Below are 18,730 nucleotides of genomic sequence, written 5' to 3'. Positions count from 1 at the left end.
CCGGTGATATGGATAAGGGGGAGGGGACACCGTAGTCGACTGGCGTCGGCCTCCGGAGGAGGTGTACGTGGTGAGTGTAGCTTCTCAGTTAGGGCGACACTGTCGATGGAGCCATGCTGTTTTTCTGTGGTGGCCGGTGGTGCATCGTGTGCGTGTGGAGGGAGAGTTGGTAAGGTGTAGCCTTTGGGATCATTCTCAGGCGGGTGGGTTGCATTTATGCACTGAACAGGTGACGCGCACACATCCAGGTTGTTTGACTATGAAAACGTACTCGCACTGCGTTGATCTCTAGCACGATGTTTGCTTTACTGGTGTGGCAGTGCACGGCATGTCAGACATCGCCATGTGTTGGTGCCATGACTCGCAGCGAGCCGTGTGTTCGCCTGACACTGCCGCTTGGCCTCACCGCCTCCGCCCGTGCTCCCCGGCCAGACCCGGCGGCGCGGCAGCAGCGTCTTCCAGGGCAAGCAGGGCTTCATCACGCTCCGGGACCTGTTCCGATGGGCCGAGCGGTACCGGCTGGCCGGCCAGCAGGCGGCGCGCTTCTACGACTGGGACCAGCACGTGGCGGACGAAGGTACGGCTGGCGGTCCGCTGGGGGCGCGCCGGCGCTACTTCTGAGGGTCCGGGGACTGCCGCCGCTACTCGTCTCCGGCCGGTATTGTTTGTTTTCAAGATGAGTTCTAATGGACACCGTGTCGTGTGAAGCGCAATTCACACTGAACTCCGTTGTTTATCATAAAGTCCATGTTCTGGCGGTGGACCGAAGCTAAATGGCGACGGCCGTAGCTTGCTAGGAGCAGGGGTACTGTCCCAGTCAGTAGCTCGTGCCAGCTGAATGTAGAGTCTGCCAGCTGGTGGCCATATACAGTGGCCGGCTGGCTGTCGGTGGCGTCGGCAGCTGACCCAGCTGGTCGCGCCCTCAGGCTATCTGGTGCTGGCCGGCCGGGTGCGGAAGGAGGAGGAGTGTGACGTCATTGCCGCCGCCCTGCAGAAACACTTCAAACGGACGGTAGACGTGCAGAACCTTTTCTCCCGTGAGTGTGGAGCGTCCGATGGGATCACGTCCTCTGCTCGGTGTGTCGTATGTGTGTGAGCCGCTGCTCGTCACCTGCCGTTGCTGACGGTATCTTCCTTGTGAAGTGCTCTCATGCTGCTGTCAAAAAGTGCTGCCACAGGCGTGTCTCGGTCTGATCCGAACGGTGTCGGCCTCGCCGTGGTGTGGCCGCCGTGCTGGGGGCCGCTGCGGCGTGACTGGACTGTGTGCCACTGCCGGGAGGGCGGCCCTGACGCGCCGCCGCACCGCCTCCGCAGTGCACGAGAAGACGTCTCCGGTGACGCGACCGGTGCTGGAGCAGCTGCTGTCGGGCCGTAGCGGCGAGCTCGGCTTCCAGCACCTGGTGTGGACCTTCAGCACTCGCCGGCTGGCCGTTCTCCTCTGTACGTCCTGGCCGAGGCTCACCGGCGGCTGGTGGCAGGACACCGCCGGCGCCGGCCTGTCCACACCGCGCCGAGGCGTTGGTCTGTCGGAAGCAATGGGATGTTGGGTCAGCTGCTTCTGAGCGCCTAGTAAACGGGCAAGGATTGGTTTGCAGTGCAGAGCAGATGGACAATGTATAGCGAATTGGACGACTACGCTTTTCATTTCGATGTCGCAAGACGGGTCGTGCACGTGACGATACCTGCGCCGGCCGCTGCGTTGTCGCCGGTTTGGTGGAATGCCCGTCACGTTTTGTCTTGTCGCTGGACTTTGTCGAGTCTCGTGTAAACCTGTGGATGCCCCCCACGGTAGCTTTGCTAATCAAGCCATGGTTGACCCTAGTATTAACCTGTGGATGATGCGTACTGTGCTCCCTTGCATTACTGATTTATAACCGACACATGGCCCACGTGCAAACCGTGTGGCCTTTATGCGAGCCATGTATGTGTGTGAGTGTGACCCGTGCGTGACCTGGTGTCACCAGGCCAGGCGCTGCGGTTCCGGGAGCCGGCTCTGCTGGTGGGCGACACGGGCTGCGGTAAGACCACCGTCTGCCAGCTGCTGGCGGCCGACGCCGGCCGCCAGCTCCACACCGTCAACTGTCACATGCACAGCGAGGGCGCCGACTTCCTGGGCGGGCTGCGGCCCGTCCGCAACAGACAGGTCAGCCGGCGGCCGGGGGAGGCGGCACGCGCGCGTCGGACCGGGCCCTCCGGGGTGTGGGTGCGCTGTGGCGTCAGTGGCGCGCTGTCCGCGCCTGCTGCCCGCAGTCCCGCGAGATGGCGTCAGGTTTCCGTGACGTGACGTGACGTGACGTGGCGTGATCGTTAGGTTTCCGCGACGTGACGTGACGTGACGCGATCGTTAGGTTTCCGCGACGTGGCGTGGCGTGACGTGACGTGACGCGATCGTTAGGTTTCCGTGGCGTGGTGTGGCGTGACGTGGCGTGATCGTTAGGCTTCCGCGACGTGACGTGGCGTGGCGTGATCGTTAGGTTTCCGCGACGTGGCGTGGCGTGACGTGACGTGACGCGATCGTTAGGTTTCCGCGACGTGGCGTGGCGTGGCGTGGCGTGACGTGACGTGGCGTGATCGTTAGGTTTCCGCGACGTGGCGTGACGTGACGTGACGCGATCGTTAGGTTTCCGTGACGTGACGTGACGTGGTGTGGCGTGACGTGGCGTGATCGTTAGGTTTCCGCGACGTGACATGACGCGCCGTGGCGTGACGTGGTCCTCGTCGGCAGGGAGAGGAGGAGGAGGAGGAGGCGAGCGCGCTCTTCGAGTGGGTCAACGGCCCGCTGGTGGAGGCCATGCGGCGGGGCGACTACTTCCTCTCTGACGAGATCTCGCTGGCGGACGACAGCGTGCTGGAGCGGCTCAATTCCGTGCTGGGTGAGCGAGACCGACCCCGGCTCTGCGGCCGGTCCGGCCGGCGGCGAGGCGACAGAGTCTCTGTGAAGTGGGGTTCTGAGCGGTTCATACACAGAAGTAGAGTGCTGCCGGTTCGTGCTGCGAGCGCCTTTGGTTGGTGCCGCGAGCGGCTTTCGCGGTTGTAAGGATGAACGACACACGTACTGCGTCGGTTTGGCGGATTCGGCCGGCTGTTTCGGGATAACAGAGCTGCGATCATCGATCAATGCTCATGGCTTCGCGAATCGGGCTATGGAATCATGTGCGTTTTATTTGTTGAAGGCGCCAAGTCGACATACCCCGGCCCTTTGCTTCAGCACCACGATTCCCGTCACCTTTCGCCTACCTTTGCCAGCGAGGCCCAGTTATGCGGCGGGCTGTGCTGTCCGGGCACGCCGCCTCCACCTGACTTCTCCCCCTTCGCTCGCCTCCAGAGCCGGAGCGGACCTTGCTGCTGGCGGAGAAGGCCGGCGGCGACGGCTCCGACCTGGTGGTGGCGGACGGCGAGTTCCGATTTGTGGCCACCATGAACCCGGGCGGGGACTACGGCAAGAAGGAGGTGGGTGGCGTCGGGGTCCGAAGGCGCCTGTTGGGTCGGACGCTTGGTCCTTGGTGACGGGTCAGGCAACCAGATGCGACCTCGTCAGGGGTCTAATGAGGTCGAGAAGTCAAGTGTCTGTAGGAACTATTCTACCTGTCAATTTTTTGCGGGCATATCCGCTGCTCCGAACGTCACCTGACCCCCGTCCTCCTGCACTGCTCCGAGCGTCACCTGACACCCGTCCTCCTGCACTGCTCCGAGCGTCACCTGACGCCGTCCTCCTGCACTGCTCCGAGCGTCACCTGACGCCCGTCCTCCTGCACTGTTCCGAGCGTCACCTGACCCCCGTCCTCCTGCACTGCTCCGAGCGTCACCTGACGCCGTCCTCCTGCACTGCTCCGAGCGTCACCTGACGCCGTCCTCCTGCACTGCTCCGAGCGTCACCTGACGCCCGTCCTCCTGCACTGTTCCGAGCGTCACCTGACGCCCGTCCTCCTGCACTGCTCCGAGCGTCACCTGACCGTCCCCGCACTCCGAGCGTCACCTGACGCCCGTCCTCCTGCACTGCTCCGAGCGTCACCTGACCCCCGTCCTCCTGCAATGCTCCGAGCGTCACCTGACGCCGTCCTCCTGCACTGCTCCGAGCGTCACCTGACGCCGTCCTCCTGCACTGCTCCGAGCGTCACCTGACCCCCGTCCTCTTGCACTGCTGCTGGTGTCAGCTGACACCCGTGCTGGCCTGTTTCAGCTGTCGCCGGCGCTGCGGAACCGGTTCACGGAGATCTGGTGTCCGCAGTCGCGCTCCCGCAACGACCTGGAGGCCATCATCGCGCACAACCTGCGCGCCGGCAGCGCCTCGCTCGCCCAGATCATGATGGACTTTGTCCAGTGGTTCTCCGCCTCGGACGCGGGCAAAAAGTCAGCTTATGGCCGACTGCGGGCGGACGAGGAGCGGGGAGGGGCAGCTGGTGGGCGTACACGCGCGTATGATATCGGGAACTCCTCACGTGTTGGGATATTCTGACTACAGCTGATGGTTTCGTTAGGATTGTTTTTTCGACACGCTAGTGGATTAAGTTCGAGTAACATGTATCTTGCACACGCTGTCGTCTACCAGCCGCACATCTGATCTGTTGACGACGTGTGCTGTTACTTTGGTTTATTACGGTGCAGCTGTCAGATATACCGTATCTAGGCTCGTCGAAGCTTGCATGCACCGATGCGTCAAAGGCGCCGGGCAGTCGTTTTTGTACGTTTCTAGTTTTGCTGATCACGTAGTTCCCTATATCGTCCAGAGCAGAGCTCATTTTCCGTTTTGGCTGCTTAAAACCTCCAGTTTCTCAGTAAGTCATGTCAGAGGAAATCCGTCGCTGGGCCTGTGTGCAGACGAAATCGACTCCATCGATCGGCCCAACATTGAAGCTTTGAACGGAGCCTATAGATGTTTGCCCATTTCAGGGCACCAAACATTGACTGATTTAATGCTATTGACATTTGAAAAGTCACTGAGAGGTCTGAAGGTCTTCTCACCTTTCCAACGTCGCGACGTGCTCGGGCTCGGGGCCGCCGCTCCCCTGAGTGCACAGGATTCCCGCCCAGCATGGGTGACTCCTCGCACCGCTTCGGCGAGAGTCTCAGCACTGACCGCCTGGCCGTGTCGCTCAGGGTCACTGTCAGCATCCGCGACATCCTGGCCTGGGTCAACTTCATCAACGTGGCCGGCGACTCTGGTGTGGCCGTGCCGCAGGCCTACATCCACGGCGCGTGCCTGGTGTTCCTGGACGGCCTGGGCTCGGGCCAGCCGGCCTCCTCCAGGTGAGAGGACCGGCACACGCTGGCACGCCTGCGCTCCGCTCGGCTGGGCCGACGGGCGGCGGCTGTTGACTGACGGGCACTGGCGCGCCTGCGCCCGGCTCGGCTGAGCCGACGGCCTCCGAGCAGAACACCGGCGGACGGCGGCTGTTGACTGACGGGACTGGCGCGCCTGCACCCGGCTCGGCTGAGCCGGCGGCCTCCGAGCGGAGCACCGACGGGCGGCGGCTGTTGACTGACGGGCACTGGCGCGCCTGCGCTCCGCCCGGCTGGGCCGGCGGACGGCGGCTGTTGACTGACGGGCACTGGCGCGCCTGCGCCCCGCTCGGCTGGGCCGGCGGACGGCGGCTGTTGACTGACGGGCACTGGCGCGCCTGCGCCCGCTCGGCTGGGCCGGCGGCCTCCGAGCGGAACGCCGGCGGACGGCGGCTGTTGACTGACGGGCACTGGCGCGCCTGCGCCCCGCTCGGCTGGGCCGGCGGCCTCCGCCCGCGTCGGACGGACTGACCTGGGCTTGGTCACCACTGGCCGAGGCCTGCTGGAGAGGCCTTGTCCGGCCAGTATTGCGGTTTTGCGGTCTCAGATTTCCAGATGACTTGTTGAGGTCGCTTCCGGAGGGGGGGGGGGGGGGGTCTCTGGGTTGTGCCGGTGTTTGGGCGGGCGCCGGGCGACGCGCCGTCTCAGCTGCTCAGTGGCTGGGAGCCCGTGGCGCAGGCGTGACTGCTGTTAGTCTGTGTGCCCTGTGTGTTTATAAAGGCCGGGGAGACAGGGAAGTGACATGCTGCTTGCATTGGATGTGCATGTCACCGCGCTTTACAGTTTAGTATTCTCCACTTGGATATGCCGCGCTCCTCAAGCTCCTGTACGTGCTCCTGTTCGTTCTTGTGGGTGCCCCCCCCCCCCCCCCCCCTGCCGTCGGCCTCGCCGCCCCGTCGCACATCTGGCCCGGCCGGCTCGCCGGACGCCGGGCCGTGTGCACGGGCGGCTGACGCTGTGTCATCGGCAGCACCTCCTTGCGGGCGGCGCGCGACGAGTGCCTGCGCCACCTGACGGACCAGATGGCGCGCTGGTCGGACGAGGCTGGCGTCGCGCTCGAGCTTGACGGCCAGCTCGTCAACAGCGACGCACAGTTCGGGTTCGCCCCGTTCGTGATCGCGAAAGGTTCGTGGATCAGCCGCCGTGAGCCGGCAGCGTCCGGCGCCGTCAGTCTACAGACGCGTAATTACAGCTCAAGTGGCTGGTGCTCGGTGATTTTCTCGTGGCTCAAATAAATCGTGCGCCTTCCCCAAGCTTTAGTTGTGTGGCATTGCGTAATTTTCAAGAGCGTTTTGCGATGTTGTTCGGCAGATGTTGCGCTTACGCTATGGAATCATTGCGTCGTCGCGTAGCCCCGTTATTCTCCCCCACCCGACGTCTAGCAGCGTGGCGCCGTGGCCCGTCTGCTGGCGGCGGCTGGCCTGCGCTGTGCCACGGCCGCGGTGCCTGCTCTCTCGGGGTCTTCTGCCCGCGACCCCGCCGTCCTCTCGGTCCTCCGCCTGTGAGGTCTGACCTGAGCTGCCTCTGATGCCGCCGGCGGCGCTGCGGCAGGCTCGGATGTGCCGGCCGTCTCGCTGGAAGGCGTGTTCAGCCTGACGGCGTCTACACCGGCCGAGAACGCGCGTCGCCTGCTTCGCGCGCTGCAGTTGACCAAGCCGGTGCTGCTGGAGGGCAGCCCCGGCGTGGGCAAGACGAGCCTGGTGGCGGCGCTGGCGCGCGCCTCCGGACACCGACTCACCCGCATCAACCTCTCCGACCAGACGGTACGTCCGCTGTGAAAGTGGTGTCTCGCGGGTGATCCATGTCAGCAGGCGCATCACCGGCCGACTGGTGACCTCTCCTATCGGACGGAAGGTCCACCGCTGACGTAAGTACCTGGCCACACCGCCTCGGTCGCGCCACCGCTGACGTGAGGAACCTGGTCACACCGCCTCCGTCGCGCCACCGCTGACGTGAGAACCTGGCCACACCGCCACGGTCGCGCCACCGCTGACGTGAGAACCTGGCCACACCGCCTCGGTCGCGCCACCGCTGACGTGAGAACCTGGCCACACCGCCACGGTCGCGCCACCGCTGACGTGAGAACCTGGCCACACCGCCTCGGTCGCGCCACCGCTGACGTGAGAACCTGGCCACACCGCCTCGGTCGCGCCACCGCTGACGTGAGAGCCTGGCCACACCGCCTCGGTCGCGCCTTTGCGTCAGCGAATGTGTCGGATGTGTTCTGTATCATTTCAGCTGTGTCTGCTTCTCAAACGTGACGGTATATCCCCCCGCAGGACGTGTCTGACCTGTTCGGGGCCGACCTGCCGGTGGAGGGCGGCCGCGGCGGACAGTTCGCCTGGCGCGACGGACCGCTGCTGCAGGCACTCAAGGCCGGACACTGGGTCGTCTTGGACGAGGTGAGCGCAGCTGCGTGGTGGCACCGGGCGCCGCGTGCGCCCCGCTGACGGACGGTCGGCGACTGGCCGCCCACTGGCCCCTAGTTCGGGTTCCAGAGAATCAGCGGCTGTTTGACCGGCCGTGGCCGCGATGGTCGGCTGGTACCTGGCCAGAGAGCAGCAGCTGCTCTGTGGCAGAATGACGCGGGACAACTGGGCTGCTTCGTATGGAAATATGCTGAAGCCGTACTGTCGGACAAAGAACTCAAAATGATCCGGTGAAAGGAATAGCAGCACTTGGGTGTTTGCATCGGGCGGCGAGCAAATCGGTTGAACATCAGCTATTAAGTAACTCAAAACAAACATTTAAACAGCGTGCAACACAGAACGGGAGAAGGGCTAGATTACGATGGACGTGTGTGGATAGTTGGACCGCGCTGGACGTGGGTGGGTGGTTGGACTATGCTGGACATGGATGACGGGTCGGATCGCGCTAGGCGTGTATGACGGTTTTGGACCGCACTGGACTGGGGTAACGGGTTGGACTACGTTGGATTACCGGGGTCAAGGAGCCACAGTGAATAGGAGACGAGGCGGGTTGAACCACATTGAACAGGAGACGGGACAAGCTACACCACGTTGAACAGTAGACAGGGCGAGCTATACCACGTCGAACAGGAGACGGGGCGAGCTACACCATGTTGAGTAGGAGACGGGGCGAGCTACAGCACGTCGAACAGGAGATGGGGCGAGCTACACCGCATAGAACAGGAGACGGGGCGAACTACACATCGTTGAACAGGAGACTGGGCGAGCTACACCACGTTGAACAGGAGACGGGGCGAGCTACACCACATAGAACAGGAGACAGGGCAAGCTACACTTCGTTGAACAGGAGACGGGGCGAGCTTAACTACGCCGCTACAAAGCTACGGGGCTGGGCAATGTAAACGGTGCGGATTAGCTGGATGTTTATTGAGAGCCTCCAAAGCGTTGATGGTTTTACCATGGACCACCTTACAACGCGTTCAGACAACACATAAACATGATGCTTGCATGAATGGATTTTGAATTTGTTTTTCCTTTCTCGTGCTCTCCGTGGATTGCTTTATGGGAAATCTAGATAAACAATTCACGGGGGCGGAAATCATAAGCATCTGATGTGTGATGCGTGTGTATTGGAACATACGGCTGTTTCGTGGGTACATAATAGCAACAAATGGCAATCAACGCCGAAGGTCTGACGGGCCTGGCTGGGCTTGGACTCGGTGGCTGCCCCTCCGCTACGCAGGGTGGAGCAGTGTTGCGGCACCGGGCGCCCGGCCGCCGGCGACGCCAGTGCCAGTGCCAGCGCCAGTGCCAGTGCCAGTGCCAGTGCCAGCGCCAGCGCCAGCGCCAGCGCCGCTACGGCTCGGGTTCATCGTGCGTTGCATGCATCAGCTCCAGCTGCGCCAGCCGCTGGACACAGTCGCTGTGGCGCTCGATGCACTCGGCCGTCATGCGGTGGTTGCGGCCGAGACTGCGCGTGTACGCCCGCACGCAGGTGTCCAAGATGGGGGCCACCTCGCGGTACAGCTCGAGCGTCATCTGCGGCGGGATGGTGCGCGCCAGAATGTCGCCATGCGCCTTCAGCAGCTCCTGGTGGGTCTCGTCCTTCACCTGGTCGCGCATCGCCTCCAGAAACTGGCGGCGTTTCTTGTTGGTGTGCAGCATGTCCTTCAGCTTGGCGGTGGGGTCGGACCCGTCCGCTTGCGGGCCACTGGCGGGCTGCGTCGTCACCTCGAAGTGAATCTCCGGGATGGCCACGGAACGGCGCCGGCCGCGGCCCTTGCCGCCCTGCTGTACGCTGCCGCGCCGCGTCTCCGTGCGCACCTGCATGTCCTGTTTGGCGATGGCTTCGAACGCGTGGCCGACGGAGCGGCGCGACTGATAGCGGCCGGCCGTGTTCATGGCGAAGCCGCGCTCTGTGGCGGCCGCGCCCCCGTCCGGCGGCCGGCTCTGCGGCGGAGGCGTCGACGCCGGCGCTTCCGCCGCCGCCGTCGACGGCGCCCCCTGATTACTGTCGTCTTCAGACATTGTAAACATGGTACGCTGGCCAACTCCGCAGGTGGTAGCGGCCCGGAGTGGAGACGGCAAAAGCTGGCTGGGCTTGCTTCCACTGCTCCAGCTAGCTTAGTGTGAGGTGGTAGAACTTAGTGGTTAGGCTTTAGGCCTGATTGGACTTGCTAGCCGCTGCATTGAGAGTCGTTATCACGGCGATCACGGCTATTCAATCGACTCCATATATCCGGTTATCACGGCCACTAGGCCGTTGTCCTTGTTTACACATTTGCCGCGTGGCAATGCTTGTGGGGAGCTTTCGACCAGTTAGGAAAATTTATTTCCATGTTGCCACCACGTTTTGGTTGCATGCGCCCGTACAGATAACAACTTCACCGTGTAGTACTGCTGAATATTCCGGCATATCGATGAAGACGAAAACACAATGAACATTTCAGTGAACATCCACGGTACCTGGAGGTCAAGTTGAGTGCGCCATAGCACGCAAGAACTGATATGTTTTGTTTGCAACGTCCCATGTGCGACTCATCACACCGAGCTGCGGCTGCGCACCGCCTGACCGTCCGCGGACGCCCGTGGACGCCAATCTCAGATGCCGCCAGCTGGCGGTCGAACTGGGGGCATCGACCAATTCGCGGCTGTCCGATCTCCGGTCTGGCATCCGGAACGCGCCGCCCGGCCGGCCAGCCCGCCGCCCGGACCCAGGTCCGACCGCTGCGTGTCCGGGCGGCCGGTCCCGCGCCGCCTCAGTCGTCCCCGGCTGATCGCCGCCGCGCCATCGGTCGGCGGCAGGTGTGACGCGCCCTCCGCCGTGCCGCGGTCCGCCGCTGTATGGGCCGCGCTGCCGCCGGCTGTCGGCGCACGACCGTAACTGGAGCCGGGAGCTCCGGCCGGGCGGTTGTGACGCAGGCGGCCGGTGTCGATAACGCCGGATCAGGGCTCAGAGCAGTGATGCTGAGCCGCGAAGGCGGCGACCAGACGCGTCTGTGGTGTAAGGCGACGTCTGCTGATGTGTGTACCGACAGCCGCAGTATTCAGCTGGTATTCTCGCAGTCGCTCTCAATGGGTCACACGAATACAGTGCGAGCTCGCAAGATTCCGCTGACGCCGCCCTGCCAACCGACCAAGGCGCTCGTGGTGATCCCGGGGAGTCTGCAGCAGGCGTGGGGTCGGAGCTAGGGCGGCGTTCGCCTCACCGGCACGCCTGGAGTCCAGGCCGCCGCTGCTCAGCTCGGCGCGTCTGCCGGCTCATTACGGACAAGCGGCGGCGCGTCGCCGCAGACGCACGCGTGCCGTCCCGTGCCGCGGCGGCCCGGCGGCGGATACGGCGCCGCCCGGCTGTCCGGCTTGGTCGTCGGCCGGAGAGGCACGAGTCCATGAGCGCACCGTCCCTGCCCGGCTCGGGCATTCATATCATACAGGGGGTACGGCCGGCGCAAATAAATGCGTCTGGCCGCGGCCGTACATCACCGTCGGCTCGTCCCTGCCGGTGGGGTGGCGACGGGTCAGAGCTCCACTCGTACAGACGGATAGCGGGCAGACTCCGGTGCAAGACGACGGGCGTGGCAACAGACGGATGAGCGGGCATGCGCCGGGAGCAGAGCGGACGGGGCGGGGCAGACAGACGGATGAGTCGGGCAGACGCCGGGGGCAGACGGACGGGGCGGGGCAGACAGACTGGCGGGCAGGCGCCGGGAAGCAGGCGGGACGGCGGGCAGGCGCCGGGGCAGACGGATGGGCGGGCAGGCGCCGGGGCAGACGGATGGGCGGGCAGGCGCCGGGAGCAGGCGGGCAGGCGCCGGGGGCAGACGGACGGACGGGCAGGCGCCGGGGGCAGACGGATGGGCGGGCGGGCGCCGGGGGCAGACGGACGGGCGGACAGGCGCCGGGGGCAGACGGATGGGCGGGCAGGCGCCGGGAGCAGGCGGACGGGCGGACAGGCGCCGGGGGCAGACGGACGGACGGGCAGGCGCCGGGGGCAGACGGACGGGCAGGCAGGTGCCGGGGATAGGCGGACGGGCGCGCAGGCGCAGGGGGCAGACGGACGGGCAACGCTCGAGAGCCTGCGTTGTTTAAGATCGGGGCAGCCAGGCGGCTGTGTGTTATTTTTATTCATTTGAGGTCATTGAATGAACCTCATCGGGCCGATCATGGTGATGCATGTGACGCGGGTTGCGTTCGTTCTACGTCAGCCCGGTATGCTCTGGCCGATTTTCTCCAGGTGGTGTAGTCAGGTCTGTATTCGTGAAGGGTAAAGGCCGCTTTGTCAATGTCTTTTGGTATTTTCACCACGTGGTGTTTTTGTTTTGAGTCAAAAATGACGCGCCGGTTGTGTTTTGTGTCATCCTAGCTGGCAGGCTGCCAGTTAATGTGGGCTTAATGTCTGAGAAACGCAAACACATGTAGATAGTTCTTATCTGAGATCTTCCGAGAACGTGCTCCAGAAGTTATGTGTGGCGCCGCGTTATTGTCAACAGCAGCCCTGCTCCCGGTACATCGTGATTCTATTTTAGATCCATGTAGTCTCTGCGAATTGCTAGCATTTTGCCGCGTTTTTAGGAAGCGTCACAGCCAGACCGCCTTCGCCAGGCGGCGCGGTTGTCTGGACAGCTGGCCCGTCACGGTCCGCCCGCTCACGTGGTGGTCTGCGTGCGTCAAGCACCTGCACCGCGCGCGGATCGCCATCCGATTCCATGTTGATCAGGCCACGACCGACGCCGTCGGGCCGGACCTGATCTTGCCGACGGGATATTGGCTCTGGTATCGTCAGCCGCCAGCTCGCGCCGCCGCTCGACACGGCCGTAGATCAGCATCGTGTCGGGCCATCCACGCGGCTGACCTTCCCCGGCTGCGCGGACCAAGCTGTCGCCCCGCGCCGCCCGGGCACGCCGGCCGCCGACGCGGTGCCGGGCCGCTCCCTGTGGTATAGGCTCCGGGCCATGCTCCGGAGCGGCTCGCTCGTGAAGACTGGCGCCGCGCGGCTGGAAAGTCAGCTACGGGAGGGGGAGGGGGCTCATTGCTGAGCGCTACAGCGGTTAATTAACAGTGTGCCTCCGAAGATGGAGAGCCCCTGGGGATCAGTCAGCGGCAGTCTGCTATAGCGAGAGGATCGCTGAGATTCGCTGTGTGGCAGTCAGGTAAAGGGAGCCCCTCTGAAAACCATCCCGTAGCAGTCGGGCACCAGGGGTGGCGGTCAGATGTACGGGTATGAGGCACGTTCTTAGAACTGCCCCGCAAATCACGCTTTAGCAGTCAGCTGTTCAGAATCAATGTATCATATGTGGATCATCACATAACAGTCAGATGAGATGGCTCCTAAACATGGCTGCGGTCAGCTGGACGCTGGGCTGACAGTCACCACACATACGTTTGTCCAGTTGGGCGTCGGTGATCTGGCTATCGAATAATTTTATTCCCAATGGTCACGTGACTTCACAGAAGTCCAATTCCGCCCCATTGCCATTTTATTACATCTTCGTTCTTGGGATCTGAGTTCGGGCCGGAGCAAGGTCTGAGAGCAGTTTAGAGAGATGTAAAACCGTGTGACTATGGAGATATTGCTAGACGGCCGTTTTATGAGGCCTTTCGGTGCTGGGGCAGATAGTTCCGGTGAGATCTAGTTTGATAACCGGCCGTCAGAACGGTCAGTAGGCGTGGCTTCCGCAGCAGAGAAGATCGCTGCGCTCCGCCCTCGCTCATCGCCGTCATGCGGCGTTCGAAGTGCATGGTGACTGATAAGCTTATAACTTTCATGATGTTTTGGGAGATCACAGGCGAACATTTAAAAATTCATGGTTTTCAATTTGCTACCGCGTTGTGCGTTCAACAGCAAATGTATGCCATCCGTTGTAAATAATGTTCTCGCAAGCTGCCGGGTCGACCATTCTGACTAATGACTGCATGCAGTGTAAAACACCCCATTCGTTACCTCGGACCAATTACTGCGCCATAAAGCAGCGGCGTGTGTGGAGAGGCGGCCGCCGGTGTCGCGCCGGCGTGTCAGCCCCGCCGGCCTCGGCGCGCGCCCGGCGCATGCCGCTGACGCCGCGCCGCCGCCCAGCCGTAAATCGCCGCCGAGCGCGGCGGCGCGTCTCATTCAGGGCGCTCGGTGCTGCTGGATGACCGTGGCGACGACGGCTGCGCGCCGCGCGCCGATAAAGCTGTCCCGGCCGAGCGGCGCGCCGCTCGCGCCTCCGGATCTGGCGTCCGGGTGACGCCGCTGTCCCGGACAGCTGGCGCCCTCCGATAGGGCTGATTTAGTTTAGAAGCCGTACTGAAGGACGGCTTAGGGTCTTAGGGTCTTGGGTCTTCAGCGGACGTGCTGGTACCGGCGCTGGGGCGACTGTGTGGCGCTCTCGCTAGGACCACGGTCTGGCACTGGTGTTGGGACCACGGTATTATGCTGGTGGGGGGGGGGGGGAGGGGGTTCTGCGGTGGTCGACGTACGCGGATGCCTGGCCGCCGCTCTCGTCGCCCACCGCAGAACCCCCCCCCCCCCCCCCACACACACTGGGATCACGGTCTGATGCTCTCGCTTGGACCACGGTCTGGCACTGGTGCTGAGACCACGGTCTGACGCCCTCGCTTAGACCACGGTCTGGCGCTGGTGCTGGGACCACGGTCTGGCGCCCTCGCTGGAACCACGGTCTGGCGCTAGTGCTGGGACCACGCGCTGATGGCGCGCCGTTAGATGAAGCCGTCGGGAGCACGCGGGGGGGGGGGGGGGAACTCGCGTCTGTAGGGAGGCCGGCCGCCCAGGTACGCGCCCGGACTCAGATGACATTCCATGGTTGCCGTTATGACCGGAAGCTGACCATGGCGGCCGGCTCCGTTACCTTCAGTTGGGTTTCCCTCCAATGGTTGCCAGTCAGGTTCTGTGAGATCTGGGGCGAGTTAGGTGATAACTGATATCAGCATTATCGCCACGCAAATGATATCTAAGCTCGACTGAGTGGAACACGAGGGCGCCGCGTGGGTTCGTTGTCTTTTGACTCCCATTTATATTTCGCTCCAAGCTCCTGGTGTTGTGATGAAGAAAAAAGAGAAAATAACCTGCAGAATGAACTTAATAAAACCGGGTCCCAAAGGAATTTTTTCTGACGTTTCGTCAGCCGCAGCACATTATCAAGGTGAAAGTTCACTTATGATTTGATAGAACCATGGGAATCTGTATTAGCCGTTTTCACGTCGGACCAATTGATTACAAGTTTTTGATAAGTTTAGGAATGTTTCTATGAAATTTTAGCAAATGATAACCTTTTTGACAAGGAAAACATTGTTTTCATGCAATTTCATCAACATACAAGAGGCAGGCCACATGTATCCAAGTAAAAATAAGTTTTTTTTCATTGAAAGAGACCTTCTTTAGACATTCCCCCTGCCTTCAGTTCGGCCCAAATTCTAGGAGAATAGGCCTGGTGATCAGCGCCGCCTTATTGTTTTCGTCGATGCTGTATGGAGGAAGGCGGACTTTGGGGATCATGTCATTCAAGGATCATTCGTCTTGGATCATGTTGAGGTATGTAAGTCTTGTCAGCTCTGTAAGTACTGTAAGCAAGCTCTGTAGGTACTGTGAGCTCTGTAAGTACTGCATACCTGTGAACAGGGCCACTACAAGGATATGTGTGTTGGTTTTGTCGCGTCTGCGTCAGATATACCACCTCACGTTTTTCATAAGGGCTGAAAATTTTCGGTAGGGAGGGATCTGACATCGCACCTGTCCATCAAAGCATGATCTTGCGTATAGCCATCCAACCACGATCTTTTCAAATTACGCGTATTTACAAGCGTGGTTTTACTCCTTTGCGAAACGTTTCTTGCCGAACATCGCTCATGCAAGGTATGTGGCTAGAAAATGAACACAGAAAAGGATTTTAAAAGTTTTCAGAAGTTTTGCACCGCAATCCTTCGTGGAGACAAGTACTATGCACTTTGTTCATGACTATAGTTCGCAACCTTGCATTTGCTTAGGCGTCTGTATATTAGTTACATCGTATATGCGATACGGAAGTGAACAGAGATACAATACTGAGAGACCTCGTATTTACATAATCAAACTGTTCATTCACGAAAGGTAGCACATGGCTGGTTCACCGGGAAGGCGAAAACAGCCATGGCGTACGCAATTGATAGAAGTTCCTAAATGTGATATGGAGTTTCTGACGTTCGCTCCCGTAAGCGAGGATGGCTGTGTTCTCCGCGAGTTCAGGTCAAGTAAGCTCGCGGCTATTGACTTCCTCTGTTCGTTGTAGAATGGGCCGCGGACTGTAGGTGGCAGGCCAGGCGGCAGAGAGGGAGAGAGTGAGGGATCATGTGTGCAATCCATACAGCTTCTAGTCATGCAATCTTCGCTTATGCATTTGTAGGTATGTGTGATATCTGCAACTCTCAGCTTGCTCTGTGTTTTCGATATCATTTATTGTCAGGTTAGATTGCGTCATTTTCTGGAGGGTAATCGTTTGAACCTCGTTGTCTTCATTCAAAGATGTCACGCTTTTAATACGGTTTTTGGCAACGTCTTGTCAGCTTGGTAAATCTCACTCGTTTGGTTTTTGTGGTGCGCTTCCGGCGTTTGTGTTTGTCTACCTCCCGTCCTTTTGCAGTGTGTCTTAATTAAGGCCTCGTGGAATGGGTTTTTGTTGGAGCTCCAGTTTGTTTGCATGACAATTGCTTGTTGGCCAGCATATTTTTTAGTGTTTGCAGTTCTTTGCGTGAAAGCTGCCATGGTGCGCAGATGAGAGAATCCTCTGTGTGTAGCTGGTAGCTTCGGTTGTGTTCCGTTGAGGGCATTTGACGACAATGCCTAACAACGTATGAATGCCGGCTGATTCCCTGTTCGGGGCCGCATGCGCATGACCGACTTCAGTGGATGGCGCCGACCCAGAGTTCGCTGATGCCATTACCTGTGGTTTCCTCCGTGCCTCGTGTCGTCGCGACTCTCGTCCGTGTCCGGATGTGGTCTGTTTCAACCCGTGTTGTACAGGTGCACTGTACATCCGTGTCTGCGGACTTCGTGTCTTCCGCGGTAATCGAATGAGAGGGTGAGATGTCCATCACATCGCAACACGGCAAGAAAATCAAGGCCCATCAGAGGGCTGGCATGCAAATATTTTGAAAGCGTTCAACACAACTACTTAAGTACTTTGTTTTTGGTGCTGAAAGCCGTATGGCGGCGACGCCTTCAGCGATTGCTTGGATACAAGACTGACGAAACACTGACTGGCCGGCCCGCCAAAGTCCGCGGATTTCCGGCTAGTTGACTTAAGACAAACTCGGGGCCCGGTTTCGACGAAGATTCTCGAAGCGGGAAGCCATCGACGTGAAGTGCCTGGCTCCGTAGCTGTAGCGTAGTCCGGTAGCTGTTCTGCCTGCCTCAGTCTGTGAAGTCGCCACCGGGTCTGAGATAGTTCGCCACCCACCACCGCTTCATGGGAGAGGGTGTGGGGGGGGGGGGGGGTGAGGGGCAACACTTGGTGGTATGTCAGACATCTCAGCATGTGCGATTTCAGCTATGCAACCGGAAAGCTTGAAATGACAGTCCATACCCATGACCATTCCCACCTGAAACATTTAGGTGATACTTCCAACATTCGTAATGAGACACCTGTCCCTCAAGTCACTGTCAAATGAATAATGGATCCGCAAAATCTTTGATTGACTTCAACGCTCTGGAGCATCTGTAGTAATTGCCATATAACTTTTCAACCAACGCCAGATAAAATAATCAGTTCTATTGCATCAGATTCCTACCATAATGCTAACGAATGTCAAACATCAAGGCCAGGCTGTCTCATCTGATCTCAATTCATCGTCCTTAGGGTAACACAACGTGTGTGATTCGTGCCGTGGTTTCGAAACGTAGCAGCTAAGCCGGGTGGTTAATCACAAATGGGCTTGACAATGATTCTTCTTCGACATCTACCAGTTGACCTCACATAGCCTCTGATGACCTGGCTCAACCTTCCGTGTCATTGCTGACCAAAACCAGCCGTCGAGTCACCCGACGAATTACATAAACACAGGGCAAGGTGAAGGGCGCGCCTGAAGAGCTGCGCTTCAGGCGATAACCGCATTCCATGCCTCCCCTAGCGACGTCGCGACTTAGTTGGCTGGCATACCATCGGTTATTTCTCCGTCAAGTGTGCGAAAAGTCAATCACCTGTCAAGTACTGAAAGTTTCGTAGCTCTGCCTGAAATACTGAAGAGGATATCCTCAGAACTGCAATCTCGAGGAAGGGGAGGGAGTACTTTAAACCTACTCCGTTGCTGCTGCGGGATTGGATTGTTCGCCATTTGCCGATCATGCTGCTCGAAAGCAGTAGGTATGCTTTCGCCATTCTTTGACATACAGGCTGTTGGACTACAACAGGCACTTAATGCGTTGTAAACACAACACGTATGCATTTCCTGAACTACGCCCTCATATAGCGCCACTGTTAGGTATGCACTGTCATCATGCGTACTGTGCATATGCATTTGTTGTAAGTAAAAATGTTTTAGGCTTCTGTTTTGTAGCATTATGGGTAAGCAGTTCTTATTCTGACAACCATCGACCTTCAGTAGGCAGTAAGTGCTGCTTAAACGACGTTGTCAAGCAAGCATTGACTTGACACGGTCAGTGTTCTTAAAATGACAAGACGTCTAACCTACCCGATTCAAAATAAGGGACAAAGCAATCTGTGTCACCAAGGCCAAACATTCGTATTGATTCAAAATCTTTGAATCGACGCTCGCCTGAACCCTGCAAATATTTGTGGTGGATGGATCTATCCCTCATTCAGATTAATGGGCCCGTCATCAGTGCCGATAGCTCCCCGGGCGGGCGGGCTTTTGGGCCGATCCTTTTGGCGGGCGTTCCGTAATCAATGACTCATTACTGATGGCCGCGGCTCGTTTGAGCCGGGCGGGACACCCCGGATAAGGGTGCGAACAAGGCGCCATCGCGTCCGCGCCCTGGCCGGGGGCGTACAGGGGCGAGTCGGACGCTCCAGACGCCGGCGTGGCCATGC

General features: G+C 60.0%; 1 protein-coding gene across 1 annotated transcript in view; it reads left to right on the top strand.

The window, feature by feature from the left end:
- LOC119103044 (midasin-like) overlaps positions 1–18,730 on the top strand; it is a gene marked incomplete at its 3' end in the record, with an annotated part of 116,680 nt that overhangs the window by 14,259 nt on the left and 83,691 nt on the right. Inside the window, 11 exon segments of the mRNA XM_037226494.1 lie at positions 433–577; positions 927–1,037; positions 1,315–1,440; positions 1,965–2,143; positions 2,726–2,873; positions 3,326–3,450; positions 4,181–4,350; positions 5,098–5,247; positions 6,251–6,405; positions 6,832–7,043; positions 7,560–7,682. Coding sequence (XP_037082389.1) covers positions 433–577; positions 927–1,037; positions 1,315–1,440; positions 1,965–2,143; positions 2,726–2,873; positions 3,326–3,450; positions 4,181–4,350; positions 5,098–5,247; positions 6,251–6,405; positions 6,832–7,043; positions 7,560–7,682 — 1,644 coding nt within the window.

Source organism: Pollicipes pollicipes, unplaced genomic scaffold, assembly GCF_011947565.3.
Source record: "Pollicipes pollicipes isolate AB1234 unplaced genomic scaffold, Ppol_2.1 Scaffold_5724;HRSCAF=6776_pilon_pilon_pilon, whole genome shotgun sequence".
Classification (NCBI taxonomy): domain Eukaryota; kingdom Metazoa; phylum Arthropoda; class Thecostraca; order Pollicipedomorpha; family Pollicipedidae; genus Pollicipes; species Pollicipes pollicipes.
Note: the sequence above shows the minus strand (reverse complement) of the source record. Positions and strands in the feature narration are given on the sequence as shown.